The sequence below is a fragment of the Rana temporaria genome, chromosome 12 (genome assembly GCF_905171775.1).
Source record: "Rana temporaria chromosome 12, aRanTem1.1, whole genome shotgun sequence".
Lineage (NCBI taxonomy): Eukaryota > Metazoa > Chordata > Amphibia > Anura > Ranidae > Rana > Rana temporaria.
In genome coordinates, this window is record NC_053500.1 from 126,432,352 (window position 1) to 126,451,456 (window position 19,105).

Below are 19,105 nucleotides of genomic sequence, written 5' to 3' on the forward strand. Positions count from 1 at the left end.
CCATATAATCAACCCAACCCTAAATGATCTCAGAACCACAGAACACCTCCAGCTACCATTTGGAGATGGGGGGGGGGTCTGTAGTCATAACACCTCCCTTTCTGCCCTAGGTTGACAATACTGCTCCTTCATAGATACAGAACAGTGAGTGATTGCCCCCCGCCTCCTTTCCTGACCTGCCAGTCTGGGATGCTCGGCATTGCCTTTAAAATCCATACCAGACCCAAAGGGCCTGGTATGGATTGGGGGGACCGTTTCTTTAACATTTTTGAATTGCTGACAATTTAAATAAAAATTTTCTGCAGTAGGTTCTATACATGGTACAGATACACCACTTTACAGACTAATGGGGATCCCCAGGCACTATATTTAAAGGAATTTTTCATTTTTATTGATTCACTTTAAGCATCATTAAAGTCACTGCTTCTTTAAAAACTATCTTTTAAAAATAAAATAAAATAAAAATTACATTGACACATGTCCCCCAGGGCAGTACCCGGGCCCCCATGCCCTTTTTATGGCCAATAACTTGCATATAAGCCTTCAAAACAGTTGGAAAACGTTTCTCAATGCTGGCCTTTTCCACTCGAGCCAATCAACTCAGTTTGATCAAAACTGATCAAAATGTATGAGTGCAAATTGATTGGAGGGTAAATTTTGCCTATTTGATTGGTTGTGGATTTGATCATTTTGATCAAATTGCACATCGATCGGGTATAAAAAACTGAAGTGCGTGTGGCCACCATATGGACTGTTAAGCTGCAATATATTACATTTTTCTTATTTTGCAATCTACTATCCTCATATCCAAAGGTATGTACAATACTTGTAATTATTGACTTGTCCTGCTCTTCTTTTTACAGAATAACTGTTGAAGAATTCAACATCCCCCATTGCACAGCTGTTCCAGTACCACTCACAGATGTTGATGTCACTGTTAAAGATGCCATGACCAAAGTGCATGGTGAATGGAAAGTACGGCACTGGTTGATGTAGGTTTTCTTCACAGCTTTTCCTGCTGGTACTGGTATCTGTTAGGGATCATTTGATCGTTTTTTCGGGCGGTAAAAAGTCCACCGGGAGAACCTGCTCAGTCGATTTTTCCCCCTACACACAGAAAACTGCCATGTGAGCTTTGGTCGGGAAGCCCGGCTGTGTGTAGGCTCCACCGCAGGTTTTCTCAATAGGTAAACTGCCGGCTTAAAAACCACCGGGAATCCCGGCGGGAAAAAAAAGAACATGTTCTCATTTTTCCCGGCGGTTTTCCTGCCAGTAGAACTGCGATGGAGCATACACGTAGCCGGTTTTCCCGGCCAAAAGCTGTCATGGCAGTTTTCCCAATGGGAAAACCGGTCGTGTGTATGAGTCATAAGGGAAAGTGGGAAAGTTGGTCTCATAGGTAAGCTTGAACGCAGGCTGTAATGGTGCTTGTTTTATCAAACATTTGGTGGCATAGCCAGTAGTAAAGCCACCAAAGGTTAAAGTGGAACTTTAGTTAGAAAATGTTGTCCTGCCAGATCACTTCAGGCTGGTCCATTTTGCATGTATAGCTATGTAAAACAATAAAAATAAGTGTTTATACTGTATAAAATTTAGAAATACATTGTCTCACCCTGCTCTGCACATGCTCAGTTGGTCTCCATTTTTGGCACTGTGCCAAAAATCCTGACAGTGAGGAAGGGTTTGACACTCTATTTGTGCTGGTGACCGATGTCCCCAAAATGTAAAGGGCAATGCAAAATTAGTGTTGTCACCAACAAGAGGTAAAGGATAATCTTCCAAAGGGGGCACCTGTTCTGGAGGCAACTGTGTAAAAATGAAACTCCCCGACTTCCCCAAGACCAAAAAAAAATGGCTACACATGCAAATGATCTCCAAATTTTAATGGATACATTTTTGTCCAACAGACATGACCAAGGGACATTTGACCTTACACTTTCAGAAGTATCTTTAGCGGCAAATCTAGCAACTCTCAAAGACTCGTCTGGACGCCCATCTGTGTCTCTTTCTGCTTGTCATTCAGAAATCACAAAGGCCAAGCTACACCTGTCTGGTGGGGCAAGGTATGTGAGCATAATCTAGATAATTGTACTGTTACTTCCCCTTCTCAATGTCACGAACATCTAGGTATCACCTTTCAGATAAGATAAAATTAGGATTTAATACATCTGAGTCTCACCCGGTGGATACAATGAGACCTGTCATGACATGAAGACAATGTTTTATTCAAAAAAACCTGTCTAGCAAGGATGAGTTATTCAACTCATAAATCTCTCGTTATATTGATTAAATGTTTACCCCTGAGGTTACTAAACCTGTGTTTGATTTTGCAGTTGGTTCTACAATCTCTTCACTTTTTTGCTAGAAAAGCCCATCAGGGATAAAATCAACCAGAAGGTAATATTAGATGGCTGGACTGGATGTAGCTAAAGCAATACATTACTGCTTACATTTTCTAGATATAAATCCTGCTTGCATGTATAAAATATCTAAAGATTGTACAGATTGTATAATGATTTTTCCCTTCAATAGGCAAAATTGTATCTGATCAGCACACCTCCAAGTCCATGAGAAATCTGATCTGGCTTGTTACACTTCAATGTTCGTCAAAGCCCTACTGAATCTACAGTTTTAATCATCTAAATACAGTACATTGCTGATTCACCCAAACAAAAGACGTTTAACGTCTTTCCATTTACAGTGGAGTCTCGGATTACGAGCATAATCCATTCCAGGAGAATGTTCGTAATCCAAAGTACTCGCTTATCAAAGGGAGTTTCCCCATTGAAGTCAATGGAAACGAAAATCATTAGTTCTGCATTGACTTCAAAGGCATGCAATACTGCATGTGGCCAGAGGTAGGGGGTGTTGGAGAGACTCGAAAACAGCCGGAAAGGCTCAGCTGACCTCGGCAAAACTTGGAAAGGCTCGGGAACGGAGCATCCCCCCCTTTGTTTTGTGTTTTTTTCGTCAGCATCCAAAGCCCCCCCCCCCTGACCTCTAAGGGGCCTGGTGGTCCCCAGATGGCATCCCCCTTTTTTTTTCCGTCAGCACCCAAAAGCCCCCCCGACCTCTAAGGGGCCCAGAAAGCCCCCAACCTTAATTCGCGGCGGCAGCACCCCTGTTCCTCAACTTGCGCTACTCCCCCCCTTCTCAACTTGCGTCACCCCACCGCTTCTCAACCTGCGACACCCCCCCCGCTCCATAATTTGCGGCGGCAGCACCACCCTGGTTCTCTGCGCCAGGGGGCCCATGCCTGAAGCTGTGTAAGGGGCCCCAAATTTCCTGATGGCGGCCCTGGTCCCAGTACATGATTTTAATATACACATATATCCAAGCTCAACTTGGTCTTAAAGCTGAACGCTAGATATGATCTGTATTGCATTCTTACATCGGTCCAACTTGTACCAATTTAAATATGCATATTTCATACATGAGGGACTGGTGAGGAAGCTGATAATCACGGCAATAGTTGGGCTTACTACAGTAATTGCTGCTATCATCCAGTTACTGTGCCGATTTCATTCCCCTATACACACTGACCAGAGGGGGTCACTTGCATGGCCACCATTAATTTTTTCAAATAAATGCAAGGCATTCTCTGACTGGATGAGGTGGAGAGGAGAGGCATTAGTAGTTTCTTGTATATAATTTCAGATTTGTAATTATTCTTATTCTATCTTAGCTCTGCCCACGAGTGAATGAAGTCATCGCAATCCTGCAGAAGGAGTTGACAACATTTCAAGGTAATACTAACCGTTTTACTACATATATTTGTAGCACTACCCTCATAGGAGCCCGCTAATCAGGATGGGTCTTCGATTTGATATAGGTGAAATCTAGGTTTGGAATAAGTGTGGTATATGGTGTGGTATGGGTATGGATTGGGTGCACGTGGTGTCCTGCTCTTACATACCTCCCAAAATTTTGAGATGGGAATGAGGGACACCTACTAGCAAATGTATGTAGGCATAGGACACGCCCCCTGTCACACCCCCTTAAAGGAGAATTAACCCCCAAAAAAAGGTTCATTAAATCCACAAGGGCTTTTTTTACCACTACAATTCCTAAATATTGGCTTTTCAAATTTACAAACACAGCAATTTAGAATTTGGATGAAAGGTTTAGCTTTGAGAAACACTTTTTGAAAGATAAAAAGTGCATTTTATATACAACTATATAGATCAGACCAAATTAAGGACAAATGAGGGGGAAAGAGGGACATTGCTCCAAATCAGGGACAGTCCCTTGAAATCAGGGACAGTTGGGAGCTATGCTCTTAGTGGCTCAGTCCCTAATAACAGTATCAGCAATGGGCGATTAATTACTCTTAGAACAGTTTTATAGATAAAGACTACAGATCCCATCTGTGAACAAGCTGACCATCCACCTTCCAACCTCATACGTCCCAACTTTCTGAGATGGGAAAGAGGGACACGTTTGAGCACAAAGTATGTAGACAAAAGACACACCTTTGCCACATCCCAAATTATGTACAGTTTTATGAATTTATAGGTAAAAATATAATAAATCCACAACTAGTTTTGGTATTTACTGGCTTTTTAAATAGACATTACAATTATTTTGAGGTTGAATAATATGTTTAGTGCAGACTAAGCAGTTTTGAATGCTATATATATATATATATATATATATATATATATATATATATATATATATATATTTTTTAATAGAGATCTGTACATCAGACCAAAAAGAGGGACAGTTGAGGAGAAGAGGGATAGAGAGATTTTGTTCAAAAAGAGGGACAAAGAGAGCTAAATGATCGTATTGTACACTCTCCTTTAGACTAACCAACTATTATACATACTGAGTCTGATTGGATAAAAAATAGACATGTGCACTGACGGAAAAAAAAATCATTTTCGTTTCTTGTTTTTTTTTTTTTTTTTATTCGTCAATTCGAAAACTTGGAATTCGTAAATTCAAGAATTCGTAAATTCAAAAAATAGTAAATTCTGAATTCAGAAATTCAGAAATTCGGAATTCAGAAATTCGAGAACTCGGAAATGTAGAAATTAGAAGATTTGGAAATTCAAAAATTTGAAGATCCAAAGATTCGAAAATAAGAAAGGAAAGTCCAAAAATTAGAAAGAACGAAAATTCTAAAATTCTAAATAATAACTAACTAACTAAAAATAACTAACTATTAAATTATTGATATTGGAATTTCCTTTCAAGTTTGGCTGTTAGTAAATGTAACCAATACAAATTTATCTGAAGTTACGAGTTATTCGAAATTAAGAATGCCGCATCTAAACAAATGGAACGGAACTAAATAATAATAAATAATAATTTGTTTTTATTATTATTATTATTGTTATGTATTATTATTAATTTGTTACGTTCCATCCGTTTAGATACAGCATTCGTTATTACAGATAAGTTGTAACTTAGGATAAATTTGTATTCGTTACATTCACTAACAGCCGAATTTGAAAGGAAATTCCAATATCTATAATTTAATAGTTAGTAATAGTTAAGTTATTAGTTAGTTATTATTTTAGATTTTCGGGTTTTTGAATTTTTGAACTTTGAATTTCCGAATTTTTGACATTTTGAATTTGTGAGTTTCCCAATTTTGAATTTCCGAATATTCGGAAAAGTCCAGAAATGCGAAAATTAGAAAATTATATTTCCAAATTAAGTAATTTGTCTAAATTCATTCAAAAAAATAATTTAGAACTAAATGAATTGCACATGTCTAAGAATATTTGGAGGCCCTTGAGATATATCAAGCAGGGCCGGTACAAGGGGGGGGCAGAAGGGTCGGGTGCCCTGGGCGCTACTATTTACTGGAGGAAGGGGGGCGCATGTGAAGTGCTAGCTGTGTGCTTAAAAACTGTCTGCACACACCAGCCCCTAATACCTACACCTGCAATGATGTGCCGAGTGCGCGCCTGCACCCGGCAGAAACGTAGAACAGACCAGCACTTCACTTATTGATTTCCCTGTCAGTGGAGAAACCCCCCCCCCCCCCCCCCCGCAGTGGCTTGGTATTCCCTACCCAGCGTCACACACTGAGAGGCTGGCCGGAGGCGGGATGGGAACAGTGCGAGGAGGGGTGGTGGACGGCACCCAGGTGACACCATAAAGAAAGCTGGCAGTTGTAGTGGGTGCTGTCAAGCCCCCCTCCCTCCACCCCCATCATTGAAGCTGTGATAGCGGCAGTGTGAGCGGGGGAGAGGCGAGCTACAGGATATCAGAATGTTTCGCCCCCCCTTTCTCCTGTCAGCAGTGCGGGAGGAGAGACAGCGGCTCTCTCATTACTTTCGCCGCGTTATTAATCTTCTGGAACTACATGTCCCATGATGCTCCAGACTACTGGAGCATCATGGGACATGTAGTTCCAGAAGATCAACAACGCGGGGGAGTCAATAAGTGAAGCGCGGTGAAAGTAATGAGAGAGCCGCTGTCTCTCCTCCCGCACTGCTGACAGGAGAAAGGGGGGGCGAAACATTCTGAGATCCCGTAGCTCGCCTCTCCCCCGCTCACACTGCCTCTATCACAGCTTCAATGATGGGGTTGGAGGGAGGGGGGCTTGACAGCACCCACTACAACTGCCAGCTTTCTTTATGGTGTCACCTGGGTGCTGTCCACCACCCCTCCTCGCACTGTTCCCATCCCGCCTCCGGCCAGCCTCTCAGGAAAGAGACTACAGCTCCCAGCATGCACTCTGCTGGGGGAAAAAAATAGAGAGAAAGAGATCCCATAACCCAGAAACAAGCCGGGGGAATGAATGATATACTTAACTGCTCCAAAAGACAGAAAGAGAGGAGTGTACCGGGGAAGCCAAAGAGGGAGCCATGCTGCTGCTGCTAACCAGCACCACCAGAGAGAGCCACGCTGCTAACCAGAACCACCAGAGAAAGCCACGCTGCTAACCAGAACCACCAGAGAGAGCCACGCTGCTAACCAGAACCACCAGAGAGAGCCACGCTGCTAACCAGAACCACCAGAGAAAGCCACGCTGCTAACCAGAACCACCAGAGAGAGCCACGCTGCTAACCAGAACCACCAGAGAAAGCCACGCTGCTAACCAGAACCACCAGAGAGAGCCACGCTGCTAACCAGAACCACCAGAGAGAGCCACGCTGCTAACCAGAACCACCAGAGAAAGCCACGCTGCTAACCAGAACCACCAGAGAGAGCCACGCTGCTAACCAGAACCACCAGAGAGAGCCACGCTGCTAACCAGAACCACCAGAGAGAGCCACGCTGCTAACCAGAACCACCAGAAAAAGCCACGCTGCTAACCAGAACCACCAGAGAGAGCCACGCTGCTAACCAGAACCACCAGAGAGAGCCACGCTGCTAACCAGAACCACCAGAGAGAGCCACGCTGCTAACCAGAACCACCAGAGAGCCACGCTGCTAACCAGCACCACCAGAGAGAGCCACGCTGCTAACCAGAACCACCAGAGAGAGCCACGCTGCTAACCAAAACCACCAGAGAAAGCCACGCTGCTAACCAGAACCACCAGAGAGAGCCACGCTGCTAACCAGAACCACCAGAGAGAGCCACGCTGCTAACCAGAACCACCAGAGAGAGCCACGCTGCTAACCAGAACCACCAGAGAGAGCCACGCTGCTAACCAGAACCACCAGAGAGAGCCACGCTGCTAACCAGAACCACCAGAGAGAGCCACGCTGCTAACCAGAACCACCAGAGAGAGCCACGCTGCTAACCAGAACCACCAGAGAGAGCCACGCTGCTAACCAGAACCACCAGAGAGAGCCACGCTGCTAACCAGCACCACCAGAGAGAGCCACGCTGCTAACCAGAACCACCAGAGAGAGCCACACTGCTAACCAGCACCACCAGAGAGAGCCACGCTGCTAACCAGCACCACCAGAGAGAGCCACGCTGCTAACCAGCACCACCAGAGAGAGCCGCGCTGCTAACCAGCACCACCAGAGAGAGCCACGCTGCTAACCAGCACCACCAGAGAGAGCCACGCTGCTAACCAGCACCACCAGAGAGAGCCACGCTGCTAACCAGCACCACCAGAGAGAGCCACGCTGCTAACCAGCACCACCAGAGAGAGCCGCGCTGCTAACCAGCACCACCAGAGAGAGCCACGCTGCTAACCAGCACCACCAGAGAGAGCCACGCTGCTAACCAGCACCACCAGAGAGAGCCACGCTGCTAACCAGCACCACCAGAGAGAGCCACGCTGCTAACCAGCACCACCAGAGAGCCACGCTGCTAACCAGCACCACCAGAGAGAGCCACGCTGCTAACCAGCACCACCAGAGAGAGCCGCGCTGCTAACCAGCACCACCAGAGAGAGCCACGCTGCTAACCAGCACCACCAGAGAGAGCCACGCTGCTAACCAGCACCACCAGAGAGAGCCACGCTGCTAACCAGCACCACCAGAGAGAGCCACGCTGCTAACCAGCACCACCAGAGAGAGCCGTGCTGCTAACCAGCACCACCAGAGAGAGCCGCGCTGCTAACCAGCACCACCAGAGAGAGCCACGCTGCTAACCAGAACCACCAGAGAGAGCCGCGCTGCTAACCAGCACCACCAGAGAGAGCCACGCTGCTAACCAGCACCACCAGAGAGAGCCACGCTGCTAACCAGCACCACCAGAGAGAGCCACGCTGCTAACCAGCACCACCAGAGAGAGCCACGCTGCTAACCAGCACCACCAGAGAGAGCCACGCTGCTAACCAGCACCACCAGAGAGAGCCACGCTGCTAACCAGCACCACCAGAGAGAGCCACGCTGCTAACCAGCACCACCAGAGAGAGCCACGCTGCTAACCAGCACCACCAGAGAGAGCCACGCTGCTAACCAGCACCACCAGAGAGAGCCGCGCTGCTAACCAGAACCACCAGAGAGAGCCGCGCTGAGCCACTACCAGGGTACAGACATGCTACACTACTGCAGAAGTTTCGCTGGGTCTGGTAAGAGGGCCTGTAGGCAATTTTCCTTTACTGATCCTAGGGACTGAGCCATTAGGAACTGCCTAAGCTGCTATCCTCTAGACCTAATACAGCCTCTGCAGGCTAGAGGATAGCAGGTTAAGCAATTGTTGACTGCCACAATGAGCTCCAATGCTGTGCTGATGGCCCGAAAATATTGTGTGTGGGGGGGGCGCAGTTTGCCATGTTCGCCCTGGGCACCAAATTACCTTGTCCCGGCACTGATATCAAGTACCAAAGCTCCCAACTGTTCCTGATTTGGAGGAATAGTCCCTTATTTGCAACCAAAACCCTTCATCCCTAGTTTCTCCTCATTGGTCCCTCCTTTTGGCCCAGTGTATAAATCTCTATAAAGAAATATGCAATTTAGAGGCGTTATACTACAGTAAACCACATATCCAACCATTACATAATTGCATTTGTCACTTTTTTTAACCATAATTCTTACTGGAAAGTTATAGTCAGTATAATACAGATATAACAAAGAAATCAATAGCAGTTTGTAAAGAGAATATACAAAAATGTGCACATTGCAGTAGGTACAAATATCATATACTGAAAATATCAAGGAAAGTATATTGTGTATAGAAAATTTTGAAAGGCCCCCCTAAACAGGACCCCCACCTGCCACCCAATAAGGAATCTGACTGTGGACAGGCGTATGCTAGGTAAAGAAATCCAAAATAGAAAAGAAGAACCAGACTCGAGTTAGCTCAGTATTAAAAACATCAACATATAGAGAGACCAACCATCAACCTGGTTCGGGAAATATGTAATCCAGTTTACCAAGGGTAGAGCATCACTAAGAGTCGGTTCACACTCCAGCGGCACGACTTCGGGGGCGACTCTGCAAGTCGTCCTGAGGACGACTTCAGAGGCGATTCGCAAAACGACTTCTGTATAGAAGTCAATGCAGGTCGCCCCGAGCCGCCCCCGAAATACTACAGTAACCTTTTTTCTAAGTCGGAGCGACTTGCGTCGCTCCTATTAGAACGGTTCCATAGCATTGAATGGGACGTGACATGTCAGGCGGCTGAGCTGCCTGTCGTGTCGCCCCAGTGTGAACCGGGTCTAAAGAGCAATATGACATCTTCACAAATTTGCAAAACTACAGAAGCTGAGGATGAAAAAGAATAAATGTGAAGTGCTATCTTCTTATAGAAATTATTAATTTACTATACAATATGAACATATAATAATAATAATAATAATAATAATAAAAAATATTATATATATATATATATATATATATATATATATATATATATATGTGTGTATATATACAGTACAGACCAAAAGTTTGGACACACCTTCTCATTCAAAGAGTTTTCTTTATTTTCATGACTATGAAAATTGTAGATTCACACTGAAGGCATCAAAACTATGAATGAACACATGTGGAATTATACATAACAAAAAAGTGTGAAACAACTGAAAATAGATTTCATATTCTAGGCTCTTCCACCTTTTGCAGCAGACACATCTCTAGAACTGGTAAGAGGAGACTGTGTGAATCAGGCCTTCATGGTAGAATATCTGCTAGGAAACCACTGCTAAAGAAAGGCAACAAGCAGAAGAGACTTGTTTGGGCTAAAGAACACAAGGAATGGACATTAGACCAGTGGAAATCTGTGCTTTGGTCTGATGAGTCCAAACTTGAGATCTTTGGTTCCAACCCCCGTGTCTTTGTGCGACACAGAAAAGGTGAACGGATGGACTCTACATGCCTGGTTCCCACCGTGAAGCATGGAGGAGGAGGTGTGATGGTGTGGGGGTGCTTTGCTGGTGACACTGTTGGGGATTTATTCAAAATTGAAGGCATACTGAACCAGCATGGCTACCACAGCATCTTGCAGCGGCATGCTATTCCATCCGGTTTGCGTTTAGTTGGACCATCATTTATTTTTCAACTGGACAATGACCCCAAACACACCTCCAGGCTGTGTAAGGGCTATTTGACCAAGAAGGAGAGTGATGGGGTGCTGCGCCAAGTGACTACCTCTTGAAGCTCATCAAGAGAATGCCAAGAGTGTGCCAAGCAGTAATCAAAGCAAAAGGTGGCTACTTTGAAGAACCTAGAATATGAAATATATTTTCAGTTGTTTTACACTTTTTTGTTATGTATAATTCCACATGTGATTGAAGGAGAAGAGGACTGGGTTTGGGACTTTAAATGAAGCACACTGCTGAATAATTCCACATGTGTTAATTCATAGTTTTGATGCCTTCAGTGTGAATCTACAATTTTCATAGTCATGAAAATAAAGAAAACGCTTAAACTTTTGGTCTGTACTGTATATATATATATATATATATATATATATATATATATACACATATATATATATACATATATATATATATATATATATATATATATATATATATATATATATATATATATATATATATATATAGTGCCCCTAGTGGGAGTGTTGAATATGGCACCTAATAATATTACAAACGACACAAAAAATATAGTGTGTGTAATCAGTGACCTCTAGTGGTCAAAAGAATTATAACACATAATATGTGTCAAAGAAAGGTCCATACTGTATATCCAGTGATATCTTCTTTAAACAAATTGCTATCCACATACAATCCATCAGTGAATACTAGCAAATGAGTGACTAGACACCAAGTGGACCCTCCATTAGTCACACTATGCGTTCACCTCCCAAATTAAAGGGGTTGTAAAGGATCGTTTTTTATTTTCTAAATAGGTTTCTTTAAGCTAGTGAGTGCATTGTTGGTTCACTTACCTTTTCCTTCCATTTCTCTTCTAAATGTTTTTTTTCTTTGTCTGAATTTCTCACTTCCTGTTCCTCCTCAGTAAGCTGTTCTGGCTGACTAACCCCCATGGATGATGGGGGCAAGTTTACTGAGGAGGAACAGGAAGTGAGAAATTCAGATAAAGAAAGAAAACCCTTTAGAAGGGAACTCGAAGGAAAAGGTAAGTGAACCAACAATGCACTAACTTAAAGGAAAATAAAAAATGAACCTTTACAACCCCTTTAATGATCCACCTAACTGCAACATCACAGGAATGTGCCCTTTGCCTACATACTTTAACCTAAAAGTTGCTCTTCTTTCTCCTCTCAGAAAGTTGGGAGGTACAGTACGTATTATTTCTCTAGAGATGAGAGCCGTCTGCTCTGATACACTACCTAAAAACTACAAGCTGCCAGCATTACAATGAATATACCATCTAAAAAAAATTAAAGGGGTTGTAAATGTACAATTTTTTCCCCTCAATATCTTCCTTTACCTTAGTGCAGTCCTCCTTCACTTACCTCATCCTTCCATTTTGCTTTTAAATGTCCTTATTTCTTCTGAGAAATCCTCACTTCCTGTTCTTCTGTCTGTAACTCCACACAGTAATGCAAGGCTTTCTCCCTGGTGTGGAGTGTTGTGCTCGCCTCCTCCCTTGGACTACAGGAGAGTCAGGGCGCTCTCTATGTTGTAGAGAACGGAGCTGTGTGTTAGTGGGCGTCCTGACTCTCCTGTAGTCCAAGGGAGGGGGCGAGCACGACACTCCACACCAGGGAGAAAGCCTCGCATTACTGTGTGGAGTTACAGACAGAAGAACAGGAAGTGAGGATTTCTCAGAAGAAATAAGGACATTTAAAAGCAAAATGGAAGGATGAGGTAAGTGAAGGAGGACTGCACTAAGGTAAAGGAAGCTATTTAGGGGAAAAAAATATTGTACCTTTACAACCCCTTTAACATTAAAAAGTACTGCGTTTTGTCATGTTAATTAGACCGCTGAGATAAGGTAGATCTAAAAAAGATCGCACAGAGATTAGTACAGATTTTTGCATTTGAACATTAAAGTTACACAACATCTTGTTCTATGGGATTATTTCAGTTATCACCTGTGTTCAATGAAAAATGTATTAGGCGATGCGATGCCAAGCCATAAAGACTGCCAGCTTTGTTTGTTTAACCAGTTAACCACCAGCCGCCGTCATATAACGGCGGCAAGGTGGTTGCTTAACTGGGGGTCGCCGTTATTTAACGGCGCCCATCAGAAGCAGTAATGCGCGCCGCCTCAGGCGCGCACACAGAAAATTCTGTGCGCGCCGGGTCTATGAGACCCGGCGCTACACAGATCACGGTAACTGACCGACAACAGCGGTCTTTTACCATGTGATCGCGCCGTCCAATGACGGCGCGATCACAGGTAAACAAACCGGCGTCATTTGATGATGCCGGTTCCTCCCTCCTCTCGCTGTACCGATCGGTACAGTGTGAGAGGAGAGCGCGGATGGCAGCAGCAGTGTGGGATGGATCTGTGACTATTGCAGTCACAGATCCATCCATCCCTGCTCAGCCATCCCTGCATTAACCCCTGCAATACTCTGCCTTCCCTGCGCAATACTCTGCAATGCTCTGCCTTCCCTGCGCAATTACTCTGCAATACCCCCTGCGCAATACTCTGCAATACCCCATGCGCAATACTCTGCAATACCCCCGCGCAATACTCTGCAATACCCCCGCGCAATACTCTGCAAAACCCCCGCGCAATACTCTGCAAAACCCCTGCGCAATACTCTGCAATACCCCCGCGCAATACTCTGCAATACCCCCGCGCAATACTCTGCAATACCCCCGCGCAATACTCTGCAATACCCCCGCTCAATACTCTGCAATACCCCCGCTCAATACTCTGCAATACCCCCGCTCAATACTCTGCAATACCCCCCACACAATACACTGCAATACCCCCGCACCAATACTCTGCAATACCCCCGTGCAATACTCTGCAATACCCCCGCGCAATACTCTGCAGTACCCCTTGCGCGATACTCTGCAATACCCCCGCGCAATACTCTGCAATACCCCCGCGCAATACCCCCGCGCAATACTCTGCAATACCCCCCACACAATACTCTGCAATACCCCCCACACAATACTCTGCAATACCCCCCACACAATACTCTGCAATACCCCCGCACCAATACTCTGCAATACCCCCGCACCATACTCTGCAATACCCCCGCACCAATACTCTGCAATACCCCCGCACCAATACTCTGCAATACCCCCGCACCAATACTTTGCAATACCCCGGCCAATACTTTGCAATACCCCGGCCAATACTCTGCAATACCCAGAAAATACTCTGGGGAAAAAAATGTGTTTTAACCACTTCCCGCCCACGTCATATGAGGTCCTTGACTTTGTGCAGGGATATCTAAATGATGCCTGCAGCTACAGGCATCATTCAGATATCATTTTTTTCAGCCGGCGATTCTCTACACCATAAGAACGATCATGGCGGCTGTTCCGCCTCTTGATCGTTCTTACGGGAGGCAAAAAGGGACGTCCCCACTCCCTTCGCCCTCCGGTGCTTCTTCTGACTCACCGCTGCGATCGAAGCCAGGATCGTTTTTTTTCTTGTTTTTTTTCAGGCTTCCCAGCCTAGAGGTGAGATGTGGGGTCTTATTGACCCCATATCTCACTGTAAAGAGGACCTGTCATGCTATATTCCTATTACAAGGGATGTTTCCATTCCTTGTAATTGGAATAAACGTGATCAAAACATTTATTTTTGGGGAAAAACGTGTCAAACTAAAATAAATAAAGTAAAATTAACAATAAAAATAAAAAATAAATATTTAAAGCGCCCCTGTTCCCGCGTGCTCGTATACAGAAGCGAATGTGTACGTAAGTCCCGCCCACATATGAAAACGGTGTTCAAACCACACATGTGGGGTATCGCTGCGAACGTTAGAGCGAGAGCAATCATTTTGGCCCCAGACCTCCTCTGTAACTAAAAACATGTAACCAGTAAAAACATTTAAAACGTCACCTATGGGGATTTTTAAGTAGCGAAGTTTGGCGCCATTCCACAAGCGTGTGCAATATTGAAGGGTGACATGTTGGGTATCTATTTACTCGGCGTAACTTCATCTTTCATATTATGCAAAAACATTGGGCTAACTTTAATGTTTTTTTTTTTTTAAAAAGCACAAAACTGTTTTATTTCCCAAAAAAATGCGTTCGAAAAATTGCTGTGCAAATACCATGCGCGATAAAAAGTTGCAACGACCGCCATTGTATTCTCTAGGGTCTTTGCTAAAAAAGCATATATAATGTTTGGGGGTTCTGTGTAATTTTCTAGCAAATAAATTATGATTTTTCCATGTAGGAGAGGAATGTCAGAATTGGCCTGGGTGTTCCAGAACGCCTGATGGTGCTCCCTGCATGTCGGGCCTCTGTATGTGGCCACGCTGTGTAAAAGTCTCACACATGTGGTATCGCCATACTCGGGAGGAATAGCAGAATGTGTTTTGGGGTGTAATTTGTGGTATGCATATGCTGTGTGTGAGAAATAACCTGCTAATATGAAACTTTTGTGGAAAAAAAATAAAAATAAAAAAAACCTTGATTTTGCAAAGAATTGTGGGAAAAAATTACAACTTCAAAAAACTCACCATGCCTCTTTCTAAATACCTTGGAATGTCTTCTTTCCAAAAAGGGGTCATTTAGGGGGTATTTGTACTTTTCTGGCATGTTAGGGTCTCAAGAAATGAGAGAGGCCGTCAGTACTTCAGATGTGATCAAATTGATACATTTTCAGTAATTGGTACCATAGCTTGTAGACCTTATAACTTTCACCCAGACTAAATAATATCCAATTTTTTTTTTTTAACCAAAGATATGTAGCAGTATACATTTTAGGCCAAATTTATGAAGAAAAATTCATTTTTTGCTAAATTTTATAATAGAAATGAAGAAAAATTCATTTTTTTACAAAATTTTCGTTCTTTTTTCATTTATAGCGAAAAAAATAAAAACCGCAGAGGTGATCAAATACCACCAAAAGAAAGCTCTATTTGTGGGGAAAAAAGGACAAAAATTTCATTTGGTTACAGTGTTGTATGACTGAGTTATTGTCATTCAAAATGTGAGAGCACCGAAAGCTGAAAATTGGTCTGGTTATTAAGTGGGTTTAAGTGCCCAGTTGTCAAGTGGTTAACAATTGAGCTCTGGAAGTGAAAACGGAAACTTGGCAAATGCTAAGAAACTAAACTATGTAATGTTTTATTATACAGCAAATTAAATGAATCCACTGCTTCTGTGTGGGAACTGCTTATCTCCCCATACAAGTCAATGAGAATGCAAAACCAGCTCCCTGATGTCTAAAGGGTAGAAAATACATCTCACCACAGCCTGTAGATTTTTGTAGCGGCTTAATTTCATTTTGAAAGGCACAGCACCATCTAGTGGTAAAGATTGGCATCAGTTAGACCCCTTTCACACTGAGGCAGAGAACTGGCGTATTAGGGCTAGAAATAACGCATGTAAAGCGCCTGAAAACTGCCTCCCATGCCACCCAAATGTGAAAGCCCAAGTGCTTTTACACTAAGGTGGTGTGCTTGCGGGACGTTAAAAAAAGTCCCGCAAGCAGCATCTTTATATATACTGTATACAGCGCTCCGAAACACCCCTGCCTATTGCAATGAATGCGCTTTGGAAGTGCCACAATACGGCATTTTTAACTCCTTTGGCCGTTAGCGAGGGTTAAAAGCACCCCACTAGCAGGCGAAAGGCGCCGCTCAAACAGCAGTAAAGTGGTGCTAAGACAAGCGGGACTTTACCGCTAACGCATGGGCGACCCCAGTGTGACAAGGGTCTAAGGGTTCATTCTCACATGTTGCCTCCTCACCACCTGTTTAATCCTGCAGGGCAGTAACAGTGCATTCCTTTTACAGTGGAACCTTGGATTACAAGCATAATCCGTTCCAGGAGAAAGCTCAAAATCCAAAGTACTCACATATCAAAGCGAGTTTCCCCATTGAAGTCAATGAAAACAAAAATAATTTGTTCCGCATTGACTTCAGTGGCATGCAATACCGCATATGGCCAGAGGTGGGGGGGGGCGCCAGAGAGCCTCGGAAACATCCGAAAAGGCCTGAGGACAACCTCGGAAAGACTCAGTTCACAAGCCTTTTCGAGGTATGCCGAACTGTCCTCAGGCCTTCGCGACTGTTTCCGAACGGTGCCGTTCGCATTCCGGCGCCCCCCGACCTCAGGCCAAACGCAGTACTGCACACCGATTTGGCCTGAATCCTGCTCGTTTTGTGAGACAACACTCGCAAACTGAGTTAGGATTTTAGGAAATACAGTGCTTGTAATGCGAAACGCTCATTAATCGCGTTACTCGCAATCCGAGGTTCCACTTTACACCCAAATGGGTTAATGGGTGGTGCCGCCAGCTGTATGTGACATGTGGTTTAATTTTTACCCATGTAGTGAAGCAAAGCTTCAAGATCGTTACATGCATACAGCCCCGAGCAACTGCATGCCCTTCTTCAGGTGGGTGGTCGGGGGCCGGTAATACTGTGGCTTAACCACTTGCTTTTTCTGCCCCCTGGCCACCCATGTGAGCAAGCCCTTAGAGACCAGTCATTCACACTTTTGTGTACATTGCAAACATTTTTAGCATGCATTTTTCTGTATTTTTTGTACTCTACTATTCGCTCTTTTGGTGTAGTAAGTTGCAGAGGTGTTTTTTTCACACTTGGCTTTTTTATGCCCAACTGATTTTTTAGTGTAGCAAATGCTTCAACACAAAAGGTGTGCAAAATCTAACAGTTTGTTTTCTTTAGAAAGGAGCCACAGTCTTGGTAGAAAAGCCTGTCCACTGTAGAGAAGGACCTTTGGTCTCTGTGTGGAAGCAGTGGTCTCTCTGCAGAAATCTGCCATGCCCCCTGCTGAGTCACATCTCTGTAATCAGAAAAACCTATGCCTCCTGATGGATGTTTGGAGAGATCTAGCTTTGACTCAGCTTTAGACATGTGATCTGGTTTCATTGTTTTTTTTTCGGGTTATTTTTGTGATAGATATTCGTTATTTTGAATAAATTTGTAACTTCGGATAAATTCAAATATGTTACGTTCCAATCGTTTATATGCGGTATTCGCTATGACGTCCACCCTGGATGGGAGATCCCATCTTCGGATGTCATATGACAATGGGCGGGTAGGGAAGTGCTTAAATAAAAGGAAGCTCTATTTTTATTATAGGCTGACAAATGTGCAAAAATAGTGTTTTAAAAAACAAAATGTTTTCTATTTTTTAATTCATTTAATATTTTCAACGATGTAACTGCATCTTACAGTTACACTATTAAGTCTATGATGCTGAAGATGAACACTTCCGCCTGAAGGTGGCAGTGTTCATCTGAAGGATGAAAGCTCTCATTTTAGTCAATGGATCTTCCAGCTTTCATGTGATTACTATGCCAGAGATTACATGTTGATCATTATTGAGAACCAATTGGATTGTTTGCCAATCGTCAGTAAGGACTTTGGCTGTCGTTGGCAGCTGGAGTTGAGAGCTAGGAGCTGCACAAAGAAGCTTCTACTGAAAATGGCCACCTGTCTAACTATCATGCCAACCCTTTATCTTCATTAGTTTCTGAGACCCTGACCCAAAGCAATTGTGCAGATTGGGGAAATTCAGATAAACTCAGAACTCCTTATCTGCATACTTGTTCTAAGTTGGAGCCCCGTACAGCCTACCTGACGCCCCCACACACACAAACCTGATGGTATTTTATACAATATTTTTACAAAAAAATACATGAAAATCATTATTAATTGACACAAATCCCACCCCAATTCCCCCCTCCTAGTACAAATCTCCCTCACCCCAAAAATTCCCCAGCCTAGCACACATCAAACTTTCTAACCTAGCACAAATCTTTTCCTGCCAAATCCCCCCTGCCAGCACAAATCACCCCCCCCCAATCCCTATTAGCCCCGAATTTCCCCACCGGCCCCTGGTACACAATCACCCCCATCTCCCCTCCCAGCACAAATCTTCTTTCTTCAATCCCTCTCCGAAGACAAATTCACACAACCCCTCTAAGTTGCTCTTCCCAGCACAAATTATTCCTACCTACTGAAATCCCCCTCAGCACAAGCATCCCCCTTTCCTGGTTCAACCCTCCCCCCATTCCAAACCCTCCTCCAAAAACATATTCCCCATCCCTAAATCCCCAATACTTTTCCCAGCAAAGCTACCCACCCATCCACCTCCCCCAACCTACAGGGAGAAGCCACTACAAAGCCAGCAGGGGGTGTGCTGTGTTCTGTTCTGCCCTGTCAGAAGATCGTTCATCTACAGCAGTGGTCTCC

The 19,105-nt window shown here is 44.1% G+C and overlaps 1 protein-coding gene across 2 annotated transcripts in view; it reads left to right on the plus strand.

Annotated features, from left to right (window-relative positions):
- The window catches only part of LOC120918789 (BPI fold-containing family C protein-like), a 332,741-nt gene that overhangs the window by 292,386 nt on the left and 21,250 nt on the right, over positions 1-19,105 (plus strand). For both annotated transcript variants that reach the window (XM_040330584.1, XM_040330585.1), the window contains 4 exons: positions 864-992; positions 1,908-2,063; positions 2,334-2,397; positions 3,686-3,746. In XM_040330584.1, the coding sequence (XP_040186518.1) occupies positions 864-992; positions 1,908-2,063; positions 2,334-2,397; positions 3,686-3,746 (410 nt within the window). The remainder of the gene's footprint in view (positions 1-863; positions 993-1,907; positions 2,064-2,333; positions 2,398-3,685; positions 3,747-19,105) is intronic.